Consider the following 24606-nt stretch of genomic DNA (forward strand, 5'->3'; position numbering starts at 1 on the left):
CATGTGAGCCGGTCAGGAGCCGCTATCATTGTCTCCTGACCTTGTCTATCAATGTAAGCCTATGGGAGTTGCTTACATTGATAGACACGGCCAGGAGCCAATGAAATCGGCTCCTGACCGGCTCACATGACTTTACCGTCCGTCATAGAGACAGGCAGAGCAAATGAGCTGCAACTGGACATGGCAGGGTTTCAGCAGCGAGATCGGCGGGAGCGATGAGAACGGCAGATGCGTGCTGCGGCGGTGATTGAAATCTACGCCCTGCCAGCTAGCTAAACACCAAAACAGTGCATAGATTTCAATCACCTTGGTCCTTAAGTAGTTAACTTATCTGTATGTTTTTAGGATGTGGGAGGAAACCCATGCAGACACGTGGAGAACATACAAACTTCGTGCAGATAGTGCCCCAGCTCGGATTTGAACTGGGGACCCAGCGCTGCAAGGCAAGAGTGCCAACTATTTCGCCACCATGGTGTGTGTGTGTGTGTTTATTTCCATCCACTGCCTCTCTGCTTTCCACTAGCAGGTTTTTAATTATGATAGCACAGTACAGTGTGGCTGCACAGATGTGCTGTCAGATTGACTTTTAATGGGTGCTACTGGTCTGTTTTAACAATCCGGAGAAGAGAACATGCAGTTCCCCCGGCACACTATGTATTCAGCTACACACAGCTGCAGTGATCCTGGAGTGGGATGGTTTATTCCTGTAAGGTTGATAAAATCCACATTTGAAAGATCAAATGATTTGATTGCCTGAAGTTCAGTTTTAAGTTGATGTAATTATCAGAAATGCTATACATTGCATATAAGGAGCATGTCAATGCCAGATGAGTCGATGTTCCTGAACACAGCTGATGCTACCTGCAGGAATGCAGCAGAACAAATCATTGCTTTAATTTGCACTTTTCTGATTTACATATTCTGATGCTTTGATCTGCTCCGTTCTGCTCATCTCTGCTCTGCAAAATGAAAAAGCATTTTCCATCCTGCCAAAGCCGTAGCCTAAGGACTACCTCTGATTGCGGTACTTGGATACACTCCTCAGCAACAATGAGGTGCTGAACTGTCCATTGAACCTATCAGAATATGAACCTTAAAGTCTTAGTTCAGGTTCATTTTCCATAACTGCACTTCATGTAAATTCAGTTATGAAAATGTGCTTGTAGATTTATTTTTAAAAATGTATCATACTTGCAACATAAAATGCAAAGTTGAAGCATCAGTCCATCAGAGGTGGCCGGGAGCACCTTGTAAAGATTCCGCAGCCATCTTCCCCTTCCTTCCAGAGCTGACCTAACTGCAAGTTTTGTGGTAACTGTCATGATATGGTTTGCAGGATGGAAACTGTCCATGACACCTAGGTGCTGCAGGGATCATTGGCTGTCCATTACGGCCAGGTTTACATTGCGATGCAAACGTTGCAGATGCAGAAACTGATATGCAGCACAGGGCTCTGCCGTCAAAAGCTGGGCAAGTGAGCTGCGGCAGGGAGACAATGACGAGATCTGCAGGAGTGACGAAAGAGGCAAGAATGCATGGTGATATGAAATCTATGCCCCGTCAGGTATTAGAGGATCATAACAGGGGAGAGATTTCAATTATCACCGTCCGGAAGTAATTAATAACATAGGATGGGACCCCCAACCGATTGTGTTTTTTTCCTGTGTTCTGGAAAACGCTGCATTTTTTCCCCTGCATTGTGAATGGGGCCTTGTAGAGGTGTGGCTGCAGGGTAGATCATAGTAACCTTACGCTCCCATGAAATGGAATGCATCACTTCAGTACCAAGTGACCTGACTGACTGCCAAAGAGAGAAGGGAGAGGAGTGTAAAATCCGGGGCTCTATGCTTTTGGTGCAGACCAGTCAAAGCAAACTAGTTCAGCACTGCTCTGCAAGTCTTACCAGCCAGTGCTGGCATTTTCCATAGGGTAGGGCATCTGCATCCTCCTTTCCTCCCACATAATTGTCTTTTATGTCAAAACTCTTCTCCTGCTTCTGGCTGATCAGATCTCTCATTCAGAAAGCTGGATGGTGAATGTACATAAAAGCGCCAACATGATAAAGAGGCACCTGGGAGAAAAGAGGTTGCAGATACTATTTACTGTTAAAATAGTAGCTCTATTCCAGTGACGTGACTACCATTCATGCCCACCCCCCCAGAAACACGTTGGTGTCCCCCCACAATGTTCACACCCCTTCTCTTGCCTCCTCTTTTTGCCCTTCATGGCTTGGAGCCCATCTCACAAGGGTCATAAAACAAGTGTGGCCCTCATGAGCTTCACACCTGTAACTAGTGTAGTCACAAAAACACCTGATCTGAAGTACAGTCCCCTGTACCGGAGGAAGAGAAGGTTAGTAGTTGGAGCCCCCTACAGCTCTGGGCCCCACTGCAATCGCAGGGCTGCACCCCTCTAGTTATGCCCACTATCAGATACAAATCCAAACGTATTTATGGTCATCGCTTTGTAAAGAGCTTCATGAGCAATATGTAGTCATAACAGTACAGGCATGTGGCCATGAAGAATATTTGAAAGCCCATCTAGAGTAGTAAGATCTTTGTGCCTTCTCCATCCCAGCACCGTACTCACGTAAAGTTGATCTTCTCTCCCCCTAATGGTGCCCATATATAGTACATTGTTTTCCTTTCTTTCTTTCTTTCTTTTTGATTAGATAAGTTTGTTCAATTATTCCACTAGATTGAATATAAAGATTTTTCTAACATGTCCAATCAGATTTTTCTTGAAAAAACGGGATAATCGTTCATTTTCCTTGATCGAAATTAAAAAAAGGATTTTAAACTTTCATTCCATTCGATCGTTTTGGTCGAATAAATGGGAAAAGCAAACATTTTTATTGTACCGTGTATGGGCACTATTACTCTCCCATACCCAGAGGGACTCCCAAAAGTTTTACTGATGTCATGCTGGGGCTTTCATGTAGGTCCTGTTTGGCTCCTGTAGATTGGCCTCCTATTGCTGGTAGGATGTAGGGGGCTAGTGCAACCATTCTTAGTCATAGACAATTATAATGGGTGTTGAACATAGCCATGTTTACAGGAAGGACAACAGGGGAAGAGAATATTGCTTATGTCATTATACACACTAGTAATGAAAAAGCCAAGTATAAAAGGGGCAGAGGCACTGAGACTGCGTATGAGTGGTAGGTGTGTAGGTGTGTGAGGTGGGAGGGGTGACTCAGAATTTACTTGCTGCAAGTTATGTAAAGTTATACACATGATAGGATGATCTTCTTATGTGTCTGTATATTCCATAGTGTGTGTGTGTGTGTGTGTGTGTGTGTGTGTGTGTGTGTGTGTGTGTGTGTGTGTGTGTGTGTGTGTGTGTGTGTACGTGTGTGTGTGTGTGTGTACGTGTGTGTGTGTGTGTGTACGTGTGTGTGTGTGTGTGTGTGTGTGTGTACGTGTGTGTACGTGTGTGTACGTGTGTGTGTGTGTGTGTGTGCGTGCGTGCGTGCGTGCGTGTGTGTAGGTTGTCTGGCTGTGTTCAACTCTAAAACACAGACAAGTGTGGGCAAGAATGAGGGTGTACTTGGTCTCTGGTCATTTTGATGCTTGATGGCCAGTTCAGAAGTGGTAAAAGTCACTGTATTTACTGCATAGTTGTTAAGTTAAACAGTTTAAAGTAGATCTTTGTAAAATATGCATAATTAGTGAAACACATTCACGATAGTGTTGATAAGGCCTGTTTCACATCTAAACGCGTGCAGGAGCCGTTTTACTAGCCTGCGGCTGTCGTCGGGAATCTGCGGTGCGACGCTGAGTAGCGGCGGTAGTATCAATTAACCCGAAGGGGAAACGCTGATTCCCGATGATAAAATGCACCCAGGTGCGTCGTACCGCAACGCATCGAAACGCAGTGTCGGGTGTGAAAGTCTATGGACTTTCCATTTACCTTGGTTAACGCAAAGTATGGACTTTGCGTTAAAATGCTGAAAAAGGGCTCTGGTGTGAAAGAGCCCTAAGGAGTTTCCTGCAGTCTGTTAAACTAAGTACACACGGACCAACCTGCAGCCTGATTATCATCTGACTTTAGCCTGTTGGATAATAATCAGGCATGAGTACTCCTGCAAACAACTTTATGAGCAGCTGATAACAGGCGGTCTTGATCAATCCAACTGTTGGATCTATGTTGGTCTGATATCATGCAGTTGGTGCATGTGTACAAGTTGTTTAAAAGACTTCTACTTGTTTAGAATGTGTAGTCCGTCAGTCCTCTTGCATGTGCAGTATGTTAATTGACTTGGTTGTTTAGCTGTCTAGGCGTGTGTATGTACAGGTCATGTGGTTCCTCAGGTTGTGTGGTTTGTCATGTTGGTCATGTGGTTGTGTGCATGTTGGACATGTGTATGAGCCTTAAGTCTGCAGGTTTTTCTAATTCATGTTTCAAGTTCCTGATATGTATATGTAGTCACAGGAAGTGAATCTCTACTTCCAACTTCCCAAGTCCTTAAAGGAGAACTGTAGTGAGAGGTATATGGTGGCTGCCATATTGATTTCCTTTTAAGCAATACTAGTTGCCTGGCAGCCCTGCTGAAATATTTGGCCGAAGTAGTGGCTGAATCAAACCAGAATCAAGCATGCAGCTAATCTTGTCAGATCTGTCAAAATTGTCAGTAAAACCTGATCTGCTGCATGCTTGTTCAGGGTCTATGGCTGAAAGTATTAGGATCAGCAGGAGAGCCAGGACACTGGTATAGCTTAAATGGAAATAAATATGGCAGCCTCCATAAACCTCTCTCTACAGTTCTCCTTTAAAAGTTTGAAAGTCTACCAGTGAGTGTTTAAAATTTAAACAAAGAATGTGACTTTTATGAGCAACAGCAGCAAATATTTTTCACACAGGAGGCCTCCTTGAGTTGCAGATTTCTCTTTCTCAAAAAAAGCTTACCAGGCAAATGTAATACTTATTGAGCATGTTGCACTAACCTTCGTTAAATTTGCTGTGTGCAGGCAGTGCAAGGCAATTTTACTGGTACTAACGGCAGGAGAGTTATTATTTAGTACTTCTATATTGCAGACACATTGCTCAGCACAGTACAGAGTATATATTGTCTGGTCACTGTCCCTCAGAGGAGCTCACAATCTAGTCCCTACCATAGTCATATTTATGTATGTATTATATAGTGTATGTATCATAGTCTAGGGCCAATTTAGGGGGAAGCCAATTAAATTATCTGTATGATTTTGGGATGTGGGAGGAAACTGAAGTGCCTGGAAGAAACCCACACAGACACAGGGAGAACATACAAAACTTCTAGCAGGAGCAGGAGTCGGAGTCGGGTGATTTTTGTACAAAATCCACAGCCCCGTTAAATATTAGACTAAGGAGTCGGAGAGTTGGAGCCGGGGCCATTTTGGTTACCCGGAGTCGGAGTTGGAGTCAGAGTCGTGGTTTCATAAACTGAGGAGTCGGAAGATTTTTGTACTGACTCCACAGCCCTGCTAAATAACACCTTTCGTTGGCTTACCGAGCAGGTCGCAACAGCAAGCTTTCAACAAGTCTCTTCACCACAATTTCTGAATATAAAATCACTTATAAGACCACAGGTCTCCGATTACAATAAGGCCTAGTTCACACTGCAAAACACAATTGCAATCACTAGAACAGAAAAGCCAGGCAATATGCATTGTTTAAAAGGAAATAAATAAGTCAGCCTCCATATGTCTTTCACCCTTGGGTTCCCTTTAAATTCACAGCACTCATCTATTGGCATACACTATTGATTTGTTTGGCCTTCTACTTATACTTGCCTGTACTGTTTTGTGGGTAAATCAGAGTGTAAGCTAATTATTTTTCTTCTTGGGAAGGGGGGGAGGGGGGGGGGGGAGACATATATGACTGGGTTTACATACAAGATTATTAATGCACGAACCCATTCATTCAGATGTTAATTTCCTGTAACAGGTGCCGTCATCTATGACATTTGTTAGGTGCACTCCATAATTGTGTATAATGCATACCAAACATTCTCTTATCCTTTCAATTATATAAAAATACATTAAATACATGTTCAGGTTTGTTTACATGTGATTAACCAGTTCTTAATCTAACAATTTCATATAGTGAATTGAATTCAACAAGTTGTGGGCCCCCTGTGGCCACTGCTAGTACCCCCTGGGGTGTACATACTGCACATGGAGATTTTAGGCTCTTTAGAAGACTAATATATTCCAGCCACATAAATAGTGGAACGAAGCAAACAAATGGATCTACGGAGAGCCTAATCAGTGACGCTATCATTTCTCACTGCTGATTTAACACAAGTGAACTGGAGTTGACTATTACATGTACAAGAGAGGAGAGATAGCAGGGGAAGCACTCAAGTGCTCTTTATTTTCCATAAGCAATAAACACTTCCCAAGCATATTACTTGGCAGCCGCTAAGAGCTGACTGCTGCAGAGATGCTGCTCCTTTCCTGGGCAATCTCCAACCTTATTTAAATATTAAACAGCCCATTGTTCAAACAGCCTCAAAGAAATGCTCTATTGAATATGGATCACTACAATGTTACTTATTTTGAAAGGCCCCACCAATACATGGGTTCAGAACACCACCAATCCGAGCCAATCTGTACCTTACGTTACAATCTGAATTCCATAATGTTTAGGCATAGGCTTTAAAGGTAAAGCTCTGCTGGTGGGCAGAAAAGGAGGCAAGATTCATTTGGCTGCTAAGCTCTATGGCCGAGTAATAAACGGTTATAGCTGCAGTGTGCTGAATTGTAAAAAATGACCTGGGGACTAAGGGGTGTAAGCCTGTGGTCCTGAAGAGGTTAAACAATACAGTTTGACTGGCTGATCTCTTTGCTATAGTTAGTGTCTGAATCACACACCTGAAACAAGCATGTGGCTAATCCAGTCAGATTTTTTTCAGAAACATCTGGTTTGCATGGTTGTTCAGGGTCTATAACAAAGTATTAGGATCAGGAGGTCAGCCAGGCAATCTGGATTGTTTAAAGTGGACCTGAACTTTGGCACAGGACAAAAAGGAAAACAGAGAAATGCACCCTGCATGTATTTAGAGAATTTAGCCTGTCTAATTCCCTTATCTGTGGCTAAGCACAAATAATTTGATTCCTCAGCCGTGTCAGCTGACTGCTCATTTGTAAACATAGGATGTTATGGTGAACCTTAACTGTGAAGAAAAAAAAAACGTTTCGCTCACCTGGGGCTTCCCCAAGATCCCTGCAGCCGTCCTGTGCCCTCCGGTCAGCTGCCGTGGCTTAGTTTCGCTTTTGGCCGACTGACAGTCTGCCCCCGGGAAACACATCCTCTTCTAAGCCTTCCCCGCCATCAAGCGCGTTATGCGCAGGTGTAAGTGTACTGCGCCTGTGCATGTGGCACTTGACGGCGGGGAAGGCGAAGAAGAGGACGCGTTGCCGGGGGACAATTTGTCAGTCGGCCGAAAACGAAAGTAAGCCGCTGCGGGGAACCGGAGGAAACTCTAGGAGCTGCGAGGGCACAGGATGGCTGCAGGGGGCTTTGGGAAGCCCCAGGTGAGTGAGACTTTTTTTTTCCCTTCACAGTTAAGGTTCCCTTTAACAATATGTCTGCTTCCATGAAAACAGGAACAATGCAGGATTTGTATCAGCTGTAACCAAAATATTTTTTTAAAGGTTATTACGCTGTTGCTTATCTTTTAGAGCAGAGAGGAAGTTATGAGTTCAGGTCTGCTTTAAAAGGAAATAAATATGGCAGCCTCCATATCCCACTCACTTCAGGTTCCCTTTAATCAGATCATTTAGCATATGTATAATACATTCCCATCCTATGGGATATTATAAAGAGCCAAGTTCGCTGTCTCTGAACCCTGGCCATGAATCATTAAACAAACATCACTGAAGCATTAGTAGGCAGCCTACCAACTTGGGAGATTTTAGCTACCTATTTTACATGTTTCATAAATAATGACCTCTTTTCTAATTACTCTGTTTAGCACACTGATTAGACTGAGTTACACATTAACTACTCACCAAGACACCCATATTTCTTGTTTAACTTGTATTTGGAAGTGGGCCAGATCAGAACAAATGGGCACTGTGAGTGCAAACGTTCACCGCTGGCAATGCACACAGTATTCTAGATAAAGCTACACTATTGTTAACATTGCATTCATTGCATTCAATACATTAACAGAGCAGTCGCAGGGGTGCTTTAACAATACCAGGGCTCCATTGGAGCTCAGTCCTGTTGAGAGAGAGTTGAACAGAGCTCCAGTGACAGAGCATGTTGACATCAGTAAACAAGTCCAGCTAATGTAAGTGTAGATTTAGAGCTAATCCTTTTTGGGGTATTAACCAGCTGAGCGGTCTGGACGAGCTCAGCTCGTCCAACACCGCCAGCGGCTGCCGCTCAGGCCCTGCTGGGCCGATTTTGATGAAATAAAAAGCAGCACACGCAGCCGGCACTTTGCCAGCCGCGTGTGCTGCCTGATCGCCGCCGCTCTGCGGCGATTCGCCGCGAGCAGCGGCGAAAGAGGGCCCCCCTAGCCGCCTGAGCCCTGCGCAGCCGGAACAAAAAGTTCCGGCCAGCGCTAAGGGCTGGATCGGAGGCGGCTGACGTCACGACGTCGGCTGACGTCCATGACGTCACTCCGCTCGTCGCTATGGCGACGATATAAGCAAAACAAGGAAGGCCGCTCATTGCGGCCTTCCTTGTTTATTCTGGGCGCCGGAGGCGATCGGAAGATCGCCTCCGGAGCGCCCTCTAGTGGGCTTTCATGCAGCCAACTTTCAGTTGGCTGCATGAAATAGTTTTTTTTTTATTTAAAAAAAACCCTCCCGCAGCCACCCTGGCGATTTAATCAGAACGCCAGGGTGGTTAATAACTGCATAGCTGTTAGCTGTATGATTCTATTTTTGTTTGCAGTTACGTCATTTCTTCCACTGATCCCCATAATACCCAACTGCAACTGATCCCCATAATAACCTTAACCAGGAATACTCAATGAGGCCCAGTGCACACCAAAACCGCTAGCAGATCCACAAAACGCTAGCGGTTTTTGGTGCGGATTGCGAGATTTGACCCTGTGCACACCGAGCAGATTTGGAGCGGATCCGCCGACCGCATCCGCCTGTAAATCCGCATGGCTATTGTATTTCAATGGGCTGGTGCACACCGGCGGTTTGAGGTTTTTAGCAAGCCGCAAATGTGAAGGGAGGTTTCCCTGCAAAACGGCTGTCAGGCCAATTTTATTGCAAAATATGTCGGAAAGGTTTTGAGGCACCAATAAAGGTGACTCTTTTGTATTTTGGACAATTGCCCAGATTCCTTACTTTCCTTGCCTCTTAAAGTTAGCCTTGTTGTGACCCCAACTCAATCTTGACATCTGCTAACATATCTATTAACCCAGTCTTCACATTTACATCTTTAACCTTCTATCCCCAACTGATGAAGCTCACCTACTACTTTATGATCCCCTATTCCTCCTAATCAATGCCTAACCCCTTTTGATGCCATTAATCAAACTTTGACACTGTGGAATGATTATACTTTATATTTGCATAAAACAAAGTAAACAAAATAAAACAATACTGCCAATAATTCTTGCACCGTACAAGCCAATCTGAAAGTAGTGACTTTCTTAGCAAAAGTGGAGTCTTTCTTTAAGCTTCATAATAGGATTAATAAGTGCCGAGAAATGTATAAAACTTACATAAAAACAACTAAAAAGGTAAATGAAAGAGGTGGGTTACCTCTATGACGACAATGGATTTATGCAAGCAAAATGTGTTATGCACTGACGAAACGTTTTGTGGGTCTAAGCGCTGCCAGTGCATAATACATTTTTCTAGCATAAATCCAGTGTTGCCATAGAAGTAAGCCACCTTTTCGTTGTTTTTGACTAAGTTTTATACAATTGTTGGCACCTCTTACGCTCCCTGTGGAGGGACGTTGGTCCCCTGTGGCTCAGCCACAGTTGGTACCCCATTTTTGATAAGAGAGCGGCCGCATCCAATACGCCTGGGATACCGGAGTGGAGATGGGCAGTGGTGGCTCCAGGAATTTTTTTTAGGGGGTGCTATGCAGGTACTGGACCAATTTCTGGGGGAGCTGATGACCTGCGCCATGGCAAAAAATGGGTGTGGCTACAAATGGGGCGTGGTCATGACCGGATGAGGGCGGGACTAACTGTAATTTAAAGTGAACCCAGGGTGAGAGTGATATGGTGGGCTGCCATATTTATTTCCTTTTAAACAATTCTAGTTGCCTGGCAGCCCTGCTGATCTATCTGGCTGTAGTAGTGAACTGAATTACACCAGAAACAAGCATGCAGCTAATCTTGTCAGTTCTGACAATATTGTCAGAAACCCCTGACCTGCTGCATGCTTGTTCAGGGTCTATGGTTGAAAGAATTAGAGGCAGAGGACCAACACGGCAGCCAAGCAGCTGGTATTACTTAAAAGGAGATAAATATGGCAGCCTCAATATTATTCTCACCTCGGGTTCCCTTTAAAAGTGCAACGCAAAGACAGAGGGCCCAAGTTTCGGTGACCCTTTCCCCAGAAAATTCACATAATTGTGCAGGTTTTCTCAAGAAAATACACGTAATGTGAGCAGATTTGAACAAAAAACACGTTCAATGACCCCAATATGCACAACCGTTATCAGATATGACCCCAATATGCACAACCGTTATCAGATATGACCCCAATATGCACAACCGTTATCAGATATGACCCCAATATGCACAACCGTTATCAGATATGACCCCAATATGCACAACCGTTATCAGATATGACCCCAATATGCACAACCGTTATCAGATATGACCCCAATATGCACAACCGTTATCAGATATGACCCCAATATGCACAACCGTTATCAGATATGACCCCAATATGCACAACCGTTATCAGATATGACCCCAATATGCACAACCGTTATCAGATATGACCCCAATATGCACAACCGTTATCAGATATGACCCCAATATGCACAACCGTTATCAGATATGACCCCAATATGCACAACCGTTATCAGATATGACCCCAATATGCACAACCGTTATCAGATATGACCCCAATATGCACAACCGTTATCAGATATGACCCCAATATGCACAACCGTTATCAGATATGACCCCAATATGCACAACCATTATCAGATATGACCCCAATATGCACAACCGTTATCAGATATGACCCCAATATGCACAATCCTTATCAGATCTGACCCCAATATGCACAATCCTTATCAGATCTGACCACAATCAGCAGCACCACCTGAAAAAGAAAAGAAAAACCCATTTACTCACCTAGTCAGAAGACCTCCTGTTCCGACCTCCTCCTCTTCCGACCTCCTTGTGGCGCGCAGCTCAGCTCCCACGATCCTCTTCCTTCCTGCAGCAGCCTGCATTACCCGGCGAGCAGGGCTACGGGAAAATGGCCGCCCGAAGCCCTGCACTGCAGACTCCAAGTCTGCAGAGCAGGGCTTCGGGCGGCCATCTTACCGTAGCCCTGCCTGCTGCTCCGGGCTGCTGCTGTGAACTGACTCGGCGTCTCTTAGACGCCTGAAGTCAGTTCACGCCAGGGAGTGCTTTGGGGGTGCTTGGACAAATTTAGGGGGTGCTTGAGCACCCCCAAGAACCCCCCCTGGCGCCGCCACTGGAGATGGGTTTGTGTATCTCCACTAGAGAGGTTTGCGAACAGCTCACAAGCTTTTGGTTGCAAATAGCATTGGGCAGGTTGGCCCTGTACTACTTTCGGGTCGCAGTGTCCCGGAGTAGTACGCATGCCCAGGCCTGCACGCGTCCATTAGTATGCATGCCCAGGCCTGGGGGTGCGCGTCCTTGATTGTGCACCTGTGGCAAGGCACGCTTTGCACATGTGTGTGACATCACGAAGCGTGCCAACCTACAGGCGTGCAATTTAAGGACGCACGCCGCTGGGCCTAGACATGCGTACTAATGGACGCGTGTGGCCATGGGCATGCGTACTACTCCAGGACATTGCGACCCGGAAGTAGTATTGTCCATAGATGTTCACTGGCGAGCTATTCGCCAACATCTCTAATCTCCACCTGTCTGAAATAGTTGTTTGCCCTTCATGCAACCCACCTTTGTGAGTACTACTTTTCTTAAATTTCCATTTATAGTGACATATTGAGCAATTTGGGCTCCTGTTGTCTGTTACCTTTTTTAAGTGAACCCCAGGTGAGAGTGATATGGAGGCTGCCATATTAATTTCCTTTAACTAAATACCAGTGCCCTGGCTATTCAGCTGATCCTCTGCCTCTAATACTTTTAGCCCTAGCCCCTGAACAAGCATGCAGCAGATCAGGTGTTTCTGACATTGTCAGCACTGACAAGATTAGCTGCATGCTTATTTCTGGTGTGATTCAGCCACTACTGCAGCCAAAAAGATCAGCAGGGCTGTCAGGCAACTGATATTGTTTAAAATGCAATAAATATGGCAGCCTCCATATCACTCTCACCTCGGGTTCACTTTAAGGTGTCGAACCACCTCATCCCCACTTTGCTCATTAATGCGGAGCATGTATACTGTAGAGCTAGTTTTAGGTTGAAACAAACTCATCAGTATGGTTTCTAGAGGAACGTTTCCTCATCACCAGTGGTGTAGCTAAGGAGACATAGACCCAAGTGTAAGTTTTACATTGGGCCCCATCCAGCACTGTATACGTAACAGTTGATAAGAAGCACCAAAACCTGCCAAGGATATTTGCAGATGTCACAGAAGTGTAAGCAGGGGAGATGATCATTACCAGCATAGCACCAATATAGAGCTAATTCCGTGGTTGAAAGAGAGCCTCTGGTGGGCCACATTGGTGTGAAACCTGCATCCCCTATTGCGGGGATGCCCATTGGGTAGATTGCAAAGGACTTCATGATAGATCCCGACTGCTTTACATTTTCAATTCCGTATATACAATTATACTCCTAAAATTGTACATAGGTAGATAATTTTAACTTGATAATTTTGAAAGTAGCTCACAAGTCGAAAAAGTGTGGGCACCTCTGCCCTATTGGGATGCTCATCTATACTAGGGATGAGCAGTGTCCGATACCAAGATAGTGGCATTGACAAGGAACGCTCCAGCAAAAGATTTCCTATATTGTTCGGCAACTTTATTTATAACCTAGGGCTAACACAGCAATTGGAAGTCAGTGTGAGGGGACTTTCTTCTAGCCTATCAGAAAGGCTGTGCTGTTCCTACTGGTGGTGGCATTTTGACATCACAGGAGGCCTTGGGCTCCACTCAGTATCAATGTGTTATAAAGCCATTTCCAGATCAAGAAATCCTTTACTGTGATCATGAAGGAGAAGTCTTTTAGTCCAAGTGAGTGAGCGGACCTCAACCGGGACCTGATGCCAAGAAAGAGTGCGCTTGTAATTGGTCACAAAGCTACTCACCTAAGTACTATTGGGTATCAGATATACAGTATTTGCCTGCTGTGCATACTGTTTCACAAACAGAATGCAACTTCATACTTCATTCAGTCATGGAAGGGAAGACAATTTTGGCCATCAAAAATAAGTTGAATTTGCTTACAGTCAGTGACAATCCTAATTCTGTTTTCATCCAAAAATTGTGACATCCAATAGATCCAGCATACATGATACACAGTGACCTCTCTTCAAGAACAGATGCCAGTAGGGCACAAACTGCAGTTTTTACCTTAATTGTGCTTCCTGTAAGCTAATAGAGTGTAAAACATGCACAAACCTGCGCAGTAAACTTACTAAAAGGCAAAAAAGGCGTCCAATGAGGCACTGCACTCCACGTGGCTAAATGAGTGCATGTGGCTATTCATTTGATTTTTAGAAAGGTTTAATTAAAAAAAGAATAATAACTGCAAAGATGCCAAGGTAAATTGTGCCTGATTTTACGCTTTCAACATTCTGCTGCAGAAAATGTCAAACTGCCTTAAATTAGACATTACAGTATTAGAAGCCAGCTGGGACAAATCTATATTTGTGAACACTAATGAGCCTGTGCAGCCTCCCAACCATATTTTCAATGAATGTGTTTTATTTATACAGCCAGTCAGTCTTGGTATAACAGGTACTCCTTTGCCATTTCCTAAGCAAGCAGCATAGCCAGGCAAGGTTACAGGCAAACACCTACACACACATACCATACTTTACGCATGACTCTGCATAGCCACAATGTCAGCCGTTTCTAACCTGCATTTTTTCTCCAAGACTTGAGACATTATTCCCTATGAAAATCGACAGATAGTAGCTTAGCTAGGACAGTTCCAGTAAATAAGGGCTAATATGCCCACTTCACTATTTATAGTTATGGATGATTATGTGCCATAGTGTAGGTAGGTGTATGTATGACTTCCGAACATAATGCCCAGATGCTAACAGATAGATGAACAAAAAAAGCGATATATATAAAGATGTTTGTGTGATTATATATATATATATATATATATATATATATATATATATATATATTGCAAAGACAGCATTGTTATATAAAAAATGGCACACATGCCACACTCACTTACACCCACAGTTATTCTACCCACATTCTCTTCATTCTTACAGAGAGGATGCTATTATGTAATATTAAAAAAAAAAGGAGGAGGACAGCAGAGATCAAGCACTGTTGCAAAGTCACACACCTGTTCAGAGCACACACAGTGTTGCATATAAGGGGATGGACAGAGACACCTGTGTGACACCTTCTTTGTAGAAGGCAGGATCTCAGTGACAGTGATAAACAACTGTGTAATAATGCCTTACAAAACAATGTACAGGAATGATTAAGACAGATGGACATGCAGAGACACACACACACCTACATACGCTATCTCGCACACTCTCTCGTGACTGTCAGCAGTTTGCACGCTTTCTATATTTAGCTGTGATTGTGCGCTCTCCTCCCAAACCCTGTCACTCTCACCCTTCGATGGGGTCTTCTTCACATGGGCTTGGAGGATCACAGGCAAGTGCTTCCCCCTCCTCGGACACTGCCTGAGGCTCCATGCTGCACTCTCTCAGACAGTCAGAAGTGCGCTGAGAGTGCAGGGATACTGCTGTCAGCCAGAGACTGCACTCCGGGTGGTTACCAGGGAAACGGGAAGGAAAGACTCTATGGATGGGGAGGGGGTCTTTCTCTCACTCTCTTGCACTAGTGTAGAATAAGGGAAGAGGACTGTGAAAGAAGAAAAATAAGAAGGGTACACCAGAAAATGTGGAGGGAAGATAGCAGAAACAAGGGAAGAAGAAGAATGGGATACAAAAACAGAGAAGAGAGTGAATGAGAGAGGAGGAGAGAAGAGAGGGAGTGAGTACATCGGAGGAGGAGGAGGGAGCAAACAGAATAGGTGTTTATCGCAGACAGAAATAGAATAAAAGAGATGCCTGCACTGGCACAGGAGATAGCAAACTTAGTTATCAGATTCAAGGATGGAATCTGACCTCCTAACCCATTTATTATAAGCACGGGGACATGACAGCATGCCGAAATTAGGGAGAGGGAAACAGGTGGAGCGAGCTGAGGAAGGGAGGGCGGCTAATTGGGAAGTGACAGAAAAACTGTCTGTACAAGTGCCAGCTGCAGATACTTCCACACACAGGACCAGGCTGCACACTGTTCATTAAGGGGCATATGGGAAGTACAGAACTCCATGGCAGTCATTCAGAAATTACCTGGAACTCTCCTAATGAAACTGATAAAGGATTTAAGATCAAATCTACTATAAGTAAAGCATAGACATGAGATTGACATTGACAAATGGGTACATTTTTAATCAAGCTACTCTTTTCAGCAGGACAACTGACAGGACAATTTAGTAAATATTATTTTAATTGCTAGTGTTCCCCTGATCCAGGCAGATCCTGCTTTCCCCTCACTCACCCCCTCCATAGGAATAGATGTAAACATCCTACAGTGCGTTTGTGTTTGCGATCAACCTAGTGGCAGCGAGATAGCGCCTGCGTGACCAATTCATCACTCTTGTATGGGCAGCTTAACTGCTCTCACCATTGATCTTCTGCACTGCCTATTCAATTAGCCGCTCTCTTGCTGTTTAGTGGCGCAGCAGCCACTTGATCTCTTAGCTGCTGCTCTGACTGAACCTTTCTGCAGCCTGGCATCCTCATTGTCAGGTGTGATAACCGTGTGCTTCACAGCAACCTGCTGCAGGGCTGGAATTAGAGGGGATGATTTCTACTGAAGAGTAACAAAAACTCACCATACGATCTTCATTGCACAAAGTCAAGGTGCATATTAATGATACAATTTTAGCAAATAAATGACCTTCCGATACGATAATTGTGATAGAAAGGAAACGATTGATCACGCCCATAAATGGGATAAAGGAGTTAAGGAATCTGATAATTTCAAAAATGGAATTGAAAAAAAAAGATAGATGAAACGACTGATTAATCGATAGTTTGATGCAGATTGGCACTGAAAGGTCGATTGATCACTAAATTGTATTGTTAATGGGACACTGCTCAGGCATCTTATAGGGATGGGATGCTAATGTGGGAGCACATGCTTGGAATAACTATGAGCTTTCCTGCCATTTGTTGATGTGATGTCCACTTTTTCACATGCTCCATTATTGTATTACATATACAGCGATTTGCAGATCCTCCCTCTAGTGGTTATCTACAGGATATGGAAGGCACTTCATCACATTCTTAGAGACAAGCAGATTGCAGTGCTTTAAGTCAGTCAGTCTTGACTGATAAAATTGCTGTGAGAGACAGAAAAACAAAGCATGACAATGTTCAGTAATATGCAGCAGGGACTGGCTGGTTGGTGGAGGGGGGGGGGGGGGGGGGGATATATCTGCATGTCACTGATATATTTCACACTGCATGCATTCATAAAAACACAAGAGACTAAACAAGTTCTGATTTTCAATCGATTTTCCGTTCAGTTCTATGGACAAATCGATCAGAAAATTGATCGGAAATCAAATCGGATGTGTTGGAAATAATCGATCTGGCAGGAAATCTGCCAGAAAATCTCATTGTGTGTACTAGGCATAAAAGACAACTGAAGTGTGAGGTATATGGAGGCAGCCATATTTATTTCCATTTAAGTATACCAGTTGCCTGGCAGCCCTGCTGGTCTTTTTGGCTGCAGATATGTCTGAATCACTCTAGAAACAAGCATGCAGCTAATCTTGTCAGATCTGACAACAATGTCAGAAACACCTGATCTGCCGCATGCTTGTTCAGGGGCTATAGCTAAAAGTATTAGAGGCAGAGGATCAGTAGGATAGCCAGGCAATTGGTATTGGTTTAAAAGAAAATAAATATGGCAGCCTCCATATACCTCTCACTTTAGTTGTCCTTTACAGTAATACTGTGCCTTGGGGGAAAAAAGGCAGATACCTATGAAGAGAGAAAGCTCTGGATCCTATAGAGCCTTGCCGGTCCTCTCTGTGTCCTCATTCCAGTGCTTTCCCCAGTTCGGTACACTGGCTCCAGGAGCCCTTGGAAGGTAGCTGATGCCCTTGTGTCGCCGAGTGCATTTAAAGACTGCATCTCCATACTGCATAAGATCACGCATGTGAAATACGGAGCCGCCTGTCTTCACAAGCACCTTGGGGACCCAAGTGGTTCAGATGCATTCCATAGGTCCCCAAAGGTGTATTGGGCCAGTTAGTTACATACCTGCAATGGAGGTGACAGCAATGGAACAAGGACACAGAGAGGACAGGAAAAGCTCTATGTGATCCACAGTCTTCCCTCTATAGGTGGGTGTCTGCCAAACCCCCCCCCCCCCCCTACGCACTACGTAGTTCTGACGTAACGCACATGCGCAGAGCGTTCCCGGATGCGGGTGCTCAATCAAGGACACGCATCACTGGGCAGCCCTATCGCAGTCCGCACTGACACTCCCGACCAGGAAGTAGGTTTGGGGGATCGGTACACAGTAACAGAGGGGGACAGAGTAGCGTTGGGCACGAGGAGAGCCCACTACACATGCCTGCTAACCCCTTTCTTACATTTTTGTTTGCGCTACAGTATCCTTTAACTACCTAAGGACCACATCACACCGATGGGCGCGACCACGGCGGCAGCCCCCGGACTGCCTAACGCCGATCGGTGTAAAGTCCTGGGGCTGGCTTTTGCAGGAGATAGCACGAATCTCCGCTTGGTAGGTGGAGCACCGCCTTCAGTCTCCCATTGGCGATTGCCGCTCAGAGACTGTTAGACGGCGAAACCGCCATGTAATTAGGCTGTACAGTGCTGCGATCTAAGGCAGCGCTGTACTGGGGACAGTCGTGGGACAAAGAAGCGATACGCTGTGATAAGCTGAAGACTATCACAGCCGATTGCAGTGATAGGCAGACAGGGGGAGGGAGGGACGGCAATTAACATAATAAAAAAAAAATAGGAACATTTAATAATTATAAAACATAAATAAACCTGGGGGTGATCTGACTCCACCAACAGAAATCTCTGTTGGTGGGGAGAAAAGGGGTGGGGGAGAAACACTTGTGCAGCCCTGCAGCGACGTCTTAAAGCTGCAGTGTTCTATTTCGCATAAAATGGCCTGGTCTTGGGGGGGTGGAGGGGAGTCCTATGGTCCTGAATTGGTTAAGGGTGAACTTTGGAGGTTTTGTTTCTGTATTTACACCCAGGGTCTCTTTCCATATGGAGCCTGCATGTTTTATGGGTACATAAAAATAAAAGGTGTGTGAACAGGGGCATAACAAGGTGCCCCTGTGCTCCCAAACAAAATTTTCATGAGCTCCCCTAACCCAACCATGCTACCAACGCTATCCTGGCCAGACAGACATGTTTTATCTCCTACACCCATATGCCCCATAAGTCAGTGTAAGCGGAGGGAGCACTGTAATATTGACCTGCTCCAGCTGTGTCAGATCTTCTCTTCCTCCTGGCAACCACTCACTCTATGGTCCATAGTCCGCTTCTGATCACATGACGAGCAGCAGAGATCTTGCAGTTGCCAGGAAGAAGCCTCCATAGACCCTCACACACAGGGGTGCACGGGATATTGGCCTCAATTCACTAAGCTTATCTCCTGTCTTTAATAACGTTTCTAGAGTGATCACCATGGTGATGAGGCATGTCGTATTCAGGAAACATTTTACCTCAGGCAAACCTAAACCTAAAACCTAAGTGAAAATAACTACAGAGGAGGTAAATTAACTACAGAGGAGGTAAATTAAGGAATGAAGAGAGAAGATAACTGTTACTGTGTGGTGGTAAGTTTTCTCTTGCCTTATCTCCAGCATGATCTTAGGGAATTGAAGCCATTGTTATGCTGAATATGTGAGCCAGTATCATGTAATATCTTAATAGACCACTACTGCAAATCATTTACAGATTTAAAACATATGTTATAAGAAATACATATCTCCCAGAGTAAAATGCACTATAAATTACTGTTGTCCTATGTTGCTGTGGCTTACAGTAGGCAATACAAATCTGACAGGTTTGACAGGTTTTGGACTAGTCCAAATCATCCTGGGTGGTTACTCAGTACAGGTGAAACTCAAAAATTTCGAATATTATGCATAAGTCCATTTATTTCAGTAAATCAACTTAAAAGGTGATACTAACATATTAACCACTTCTGGACAGCTGTGATTTAAACCTACGCCTTGTTTTAATGCTCTAATACCTGCCAGGGTGTAGATTTCACATCATTGTCACCACTTTTGCTGCTCCCACCGAACTCATCGCTGTCTCCTGGCCGCTGGTCACTTGCCCTGCGATCTCTGACAGTAGAGCCCTGAGAGCTGGTCAGGAGCAGATTTCATTGGCTCCTGACCCTGTCTATCAATGCAGGCAACTCCCATTGGCTTACATTGATCACACAGCCAGGAGCCAATGAAAGCGGCTTCTGACGGGCTCACAGAGCTCTGCCGTTGTAGAGACGGCAGAGTGGGTGGCCTGAGGCTCCGTGTGTGCGGCATGGATGGCAGTAGTGGAGGGTCTGTACGGCGTTACGTGTTTAAGTGGCAGTTTCTGGTACTAGCGGTCTCTGGTCCAGAGACGAAGCACCCTCATGTATTTTACCATATACAGGATCTTCTAAAAAAATTAGCATATTGTGCTTAAGTTCATTATTTTCTGTAGTATACTGATAAACATTAGACTTTCATATATTTTAGATTCAAATACACACAACTGAAGTAGTTCAAGCCTTTTATTGTTTTAATATTGATGATTTTGGCATACAGCTCATGAAAACCCAAAATTCCTATCTCAAAAAATTAGCATATTTCATCCGACCAATAAAAGAAAAGTGTTTTTAAAACAAAAAAAGTCAACCTTCAAATAATTATGTTCAGTTATGCACTCAATACTTGGTCGGGAATCCTTTTGCAGAAATGACTGCTTCAATGCGGCGTGGCATGGAGGCAATCAGCCTGTGGCACTGCTCTGGTGTTATGGAGGCCCAGGATGCTTCGATAGCGGCCTTAAGCTCATCCAGAGTGTTGGGTCTTGCGTCTCTCAACTTTCTCTTCACAATATCCCACAGATTCTCTATGGGGTTCAGGTCAGGAGAGTTGGCAGGCCAATTGAGCACAGTAATACCATGGTCAGTAAACCATTTACCAGTGGTTTTGGCACTGTGAGCAGGTGCCAGGTCGTGCTGAAAAATGAAATCTTCATCTCCATAAAGCTTTTCAGCAGATGGAAGCATGAAGTGCTCCAAAATCTCCTGATAGCTAGCTGCATTGACCCTGCCCTTGATAAAACACAGTGGACCAAAACCAGCAGCTGACATGGCACCCCAGCCCATCACTGACTGTGGGTACTTGACACTGGACTTCAGGCATTTTGGCATTTCCCTCTCCCCAGTCCTCCAGACTGGCACCTTGATTTCCGAATGACATGCAAAAGTTGCTTTCATCCGAAAAAAATACTTTGGACCACTGAGCAACAGTCCAGTGCTGCTTCTCTGTAGCCCAGGTCAGGCGCTTCTGCTGCTGTTTCTGGTTCAAAAGTGGGTTCATGCTTCCACCTGCTGAAAAGCTTTATGGAGATGAAGATTTCATTTTTCAGCACGACCTGGCACCTGCTCACAGTGCCAAAACCACTGGTAAATGGTTTACTGACCATGGTATTACTGTGCTCCATTGGCCTGCCAACTCCCCTGACCTGAACCCCATAGAGAATCTGTGGGATATTGTGAAGAGAACGTTGAGAGACGCAAGACCCAACACTCTGGATGATGAGCTTAAGGCCGCTATCAAAGCATCCTGGACCTCCATAACACCTGAGCAGTGCCACAGGCTGATTGCCTCCATGCCACGCCGCATTGAAGCAGTCATTTCTGCAAAAGGATTCCCAACCAAGTATTGAGTGCATAACTGAACATAATTATTTGAAGGTTGACTTTTTTTTTTGTTTTAAAAACACTTTTCTTTTATTGGTCGGATGAAATATGCTAATTTTTTGAGATAGGAAATTTGGGTTTTCATGAGCTTTATGCCAAAATCATCAATATTAAAACAATAAAAGGCTTGAACTACTTCAGTTGTGTGTATTTGAATCTAAAATATGTGAAAGTCTAATTGTGAGAAAACGCGGAAAAGCCGCCGCGTGCGCTCAGAGTAAGGAGGTTGTTTCCGCATCCAACGCGTCGGTCTGCACACGTGGGCCTACATCTGCTAGTATGGCTGAACGCGGAGAAACCGCCGCATGCCTTGATAGTGGTACGCAAGACATGTCTGGTGTGGCTGGGACTGATAGTCCACACAGGTTCAGAAGGACGGGCGCGCGCGCGTTGAGAGGCAGAAATTTTATGACAGCCAGAAGGGAGTCAGCTGACCAAGCCGGTCAGCTGACGATTGTACCAGTTCCCATTGGTCCAGCACTTAGGGGAGGCGCTGGAGAGCGCTGGGCTATATATACTGGGTGCTGGTCATTCACTGGTTGTCTGCCGTTGCGATCACTACGTGGAAGCACTCAGACTTTGTTGTCAGAATCTGTGTTATCATTCGGTTATACTTCAGACTAGTTCCAGGGTGTTGATGATCAAGGACCTCACACCCAAAGATTAGGAATCTGTGTTATCATTCTGTTATACCTCAGACTAGTTCCAGGGTGTTGATGATCAAGGACCTCACACCCAAGATTAGGAATCTGTGTTATCATTTTGTTATGCTTCAGACTAGTCCCAGGGTGTTGATGATCAAGGACCTCACACCCAAAGATTAGGGACTTGTGTTACCACTCTGTTATACTTCAGACTAGTTCCAGGTTGTTGATCACGGAGCTCACACCCAAGAATAGGCATTATTATCTGTTATGACCTTCTGCTTTCCTGACCACTCTTCTGTTCACTGATTTGGTACTTTGCTATATCTGATACTCTGTTGCCAAACCCTGCTTGCCTTAGGATTACCAAATCAGCCTCCTGTCTTTGTAGTTTGTATGTCAGTGTGTTGCCGACCTGGCTTGTCCGACCTTGAGAGCTATCTCCCCAGTTAGGAGATAGTTCACAGATCAGTCAGTGACATCCCCCTATTGGGTGTCACTCACGCTCTGGTCCTTCCCTCTCCCAGTCTGACTCCTCCCTGCGGGAGAGTCTCAGGCTGCTGAAAGGTACTTACTCTAGCAGTATTTCTTACTGCCTTGTACCTGTCCTCCTGGTATTGCTCTCAAAGTATTACTGTTGCACCAAACACTCATATCTCTCAGGTGTCCAGAGGTTAGAGATATATCTGATTATCGGTGATTTTGCAGATCATCAATAATCGGGTATATATCTGTATTCTTGGTGATACTGCAGATCACCAATAATCAGACCCTCTCTGTGTTACACCGATCGTTACACTAATGTTTATCAGTACATTACAGAAAATAATGAATTTTATCACAATATGCTAATTTTTTGAGAAGATCCTGTATATCAATGGGAACATGACAAACACTCCCACCAATCTCGCTGCTGAATCCCCACCGCAGCTCACTTGCTCTGCCTGTCTCTATTACGGCAGAGCCCTGTGAGACGGTCAGGAGCCGATTTCATTGTCTCCTGGTTGTGTCCATCAATGTAAACAACTCCCATAGGCTTACATTGATAGACAAGGTCAGGAGCCAATGAAAGCGGCTCCTGACTGGCTCACATGACTCTGCTATCATAGAGACGGCACAGTGGATGTCCTGAGGATTCCCGGCGTGCGGCGGTGACGGCGGGTATATGCGGCAAATCGTCAGGATTCTATCGTTATTGTACCAGCGGTCTATGGTCCTTAAGGGTACAGAGACCGCTGGTACTTAAGTGATTAAGCCTAGAATATTGAACATTTTCACAATATTCTAATGGTCTGATGCATATTAAGTGAATGGCCACAGTCAAAGTAATGGGTAGTGCCTTGTCACGTGTAACTTATTTATATAAAGGATGATGCAACACATGTAGAGTGAATGGGTCCTAAAGGCTTACCTGAAAACATGCAGAAAGGCTGCTAGCACAGGTTCTGCTAAGCTTAACAGCTATTTATATGATCATCTCCTATAAAAAAAACAGACCACTCCTGCAATGTTTAATTTATTGACTTCAAGCCCCAGTTCAGACACGGTTGGGTTTTGTTTAACCGTGTGTTGGAAAAATTCAGTCCAGTTCAAAGCGTTGTGCATTAGGAAATAATGGCTCTGACTGTAGTTTGGTGGAGCCTCAAAGCTTCAAAATTAGATCAGTAGTAGATCTGTAAATTTAAATACTTTATTTGAACAATTTTTTTTCTCAGCTCTTTGGAGTTTCCCGTAATTGTTGCACAGCATTCATTTAGGAATCTTCTGAGGAATATGGGGAGATTCAATATGTTCTGTGTAACAGGGCTAGCTGCAATAATGCCTGGCTGTGTTCAACCAGCTGAATCTAATTTCCAATTAACTATGCTTGACTGGTTGTCTGAGTAATTAAGGGAGCACTTGTTTTCCACATGGGTGATATGGTTGGTGGTGAAAGTTACACCTTGAACAATTTACATGTTTACTCTAATATTACATTTTTTTTTTAAAGATTGAAAGCAGTTAAAACTAAAAGTATGTGATAAAGGGAAAACAAAGGAAGGGAGCAGAGGAAAAGAAAGGCACATGAGATGCAAGCTGGGTTCATTTTTATAAAAAGCCAAGTGATCTACTCTCCACATGCGGGTGTGCCTGTTGGACAATCCAGCTGCACCTTTCCCAATGAAATAATTGCAGCAGGGCAAGCATGCACTTCTACGAGGAGAAGTTGATAAGGGCGGAACTTACGCCGTATTTAAAAGGACACACACTACAATAGCGGGTGCTGGGGCCACCCGCAATGTGGATCGCGGTTACAATTAAAGGGAGCAAAGCGCAGATGTTGGTGTTGTGGTCAGGGTGGGTGTTACGTTTAGGTGCGAGGGTTAGGGACCATGAGGGGGTGGGTTAAGGATTAGGCACCACCATCAGAGGGGTCTGTGTAAGTAGGGGAGTGGTTAGGTCATAGTAAAATATTAGTACCGATATTTTAACATATGAATGTAGTAGAATACTGGTAAATCTACTGATATTCTACTTCTGTTATTCTGCGCCCTTTTATTCACTTGACCTCTAAGGGTTTTTTCCCCTTAAAAAAACAGAGCTTATTTTAACCTGTCAGTGCTCTTTCCATTCATTAGCCTATAAC

The 24606-nt window shown here is 44.5% G+C and overlaps 1 protein-coding gene across 4 annotated transcripts in view; it reads right to left on the reverse strand.

Moving 5' to 3' along the window:
• Positions 1-24606, reverse strand: part of NGEF (neuronal guanine nucleotide exchange factor) — a 269544-nt gene that overhangs the window by 104027 nt on the left and 140911 nt on the right. Inside the window, exon 1 of one of the 4 annotated variants that reach the window (XM_068280691.1) lies at positions 14899-15275. The exons of the other annotated variants lie outside the window; for them this stretch is intronic. Coding sequence (XP_068136792.1) covers positions 14899-14981 — 83 coding nt within the window. The 5' untranslated portion in view covers positions 14982-15275. Of the gene's footprint in view, positions 1-14898; positions 15276-24606 lie in introns of those variants that run through there. 4 annotated transcript variants of the gene reach the window in all.

Source organism: Hyperolius riggenbachi, chromosome 4 (genome assembly GCF_040937935.1).
Source record: "Hyperolius riggenbachi isolate aHypRig1 chromosome 4, aHypRig1.pri, whole genome shotgun sequence".
Classification (NCBI taxonomy): domain Eukaryota; kingdom Metazoa; phylum Chordata; class Amphibia; order Anura; family Hyperoliidae; genus Hyperolius; species Hyperolius riggenbachi.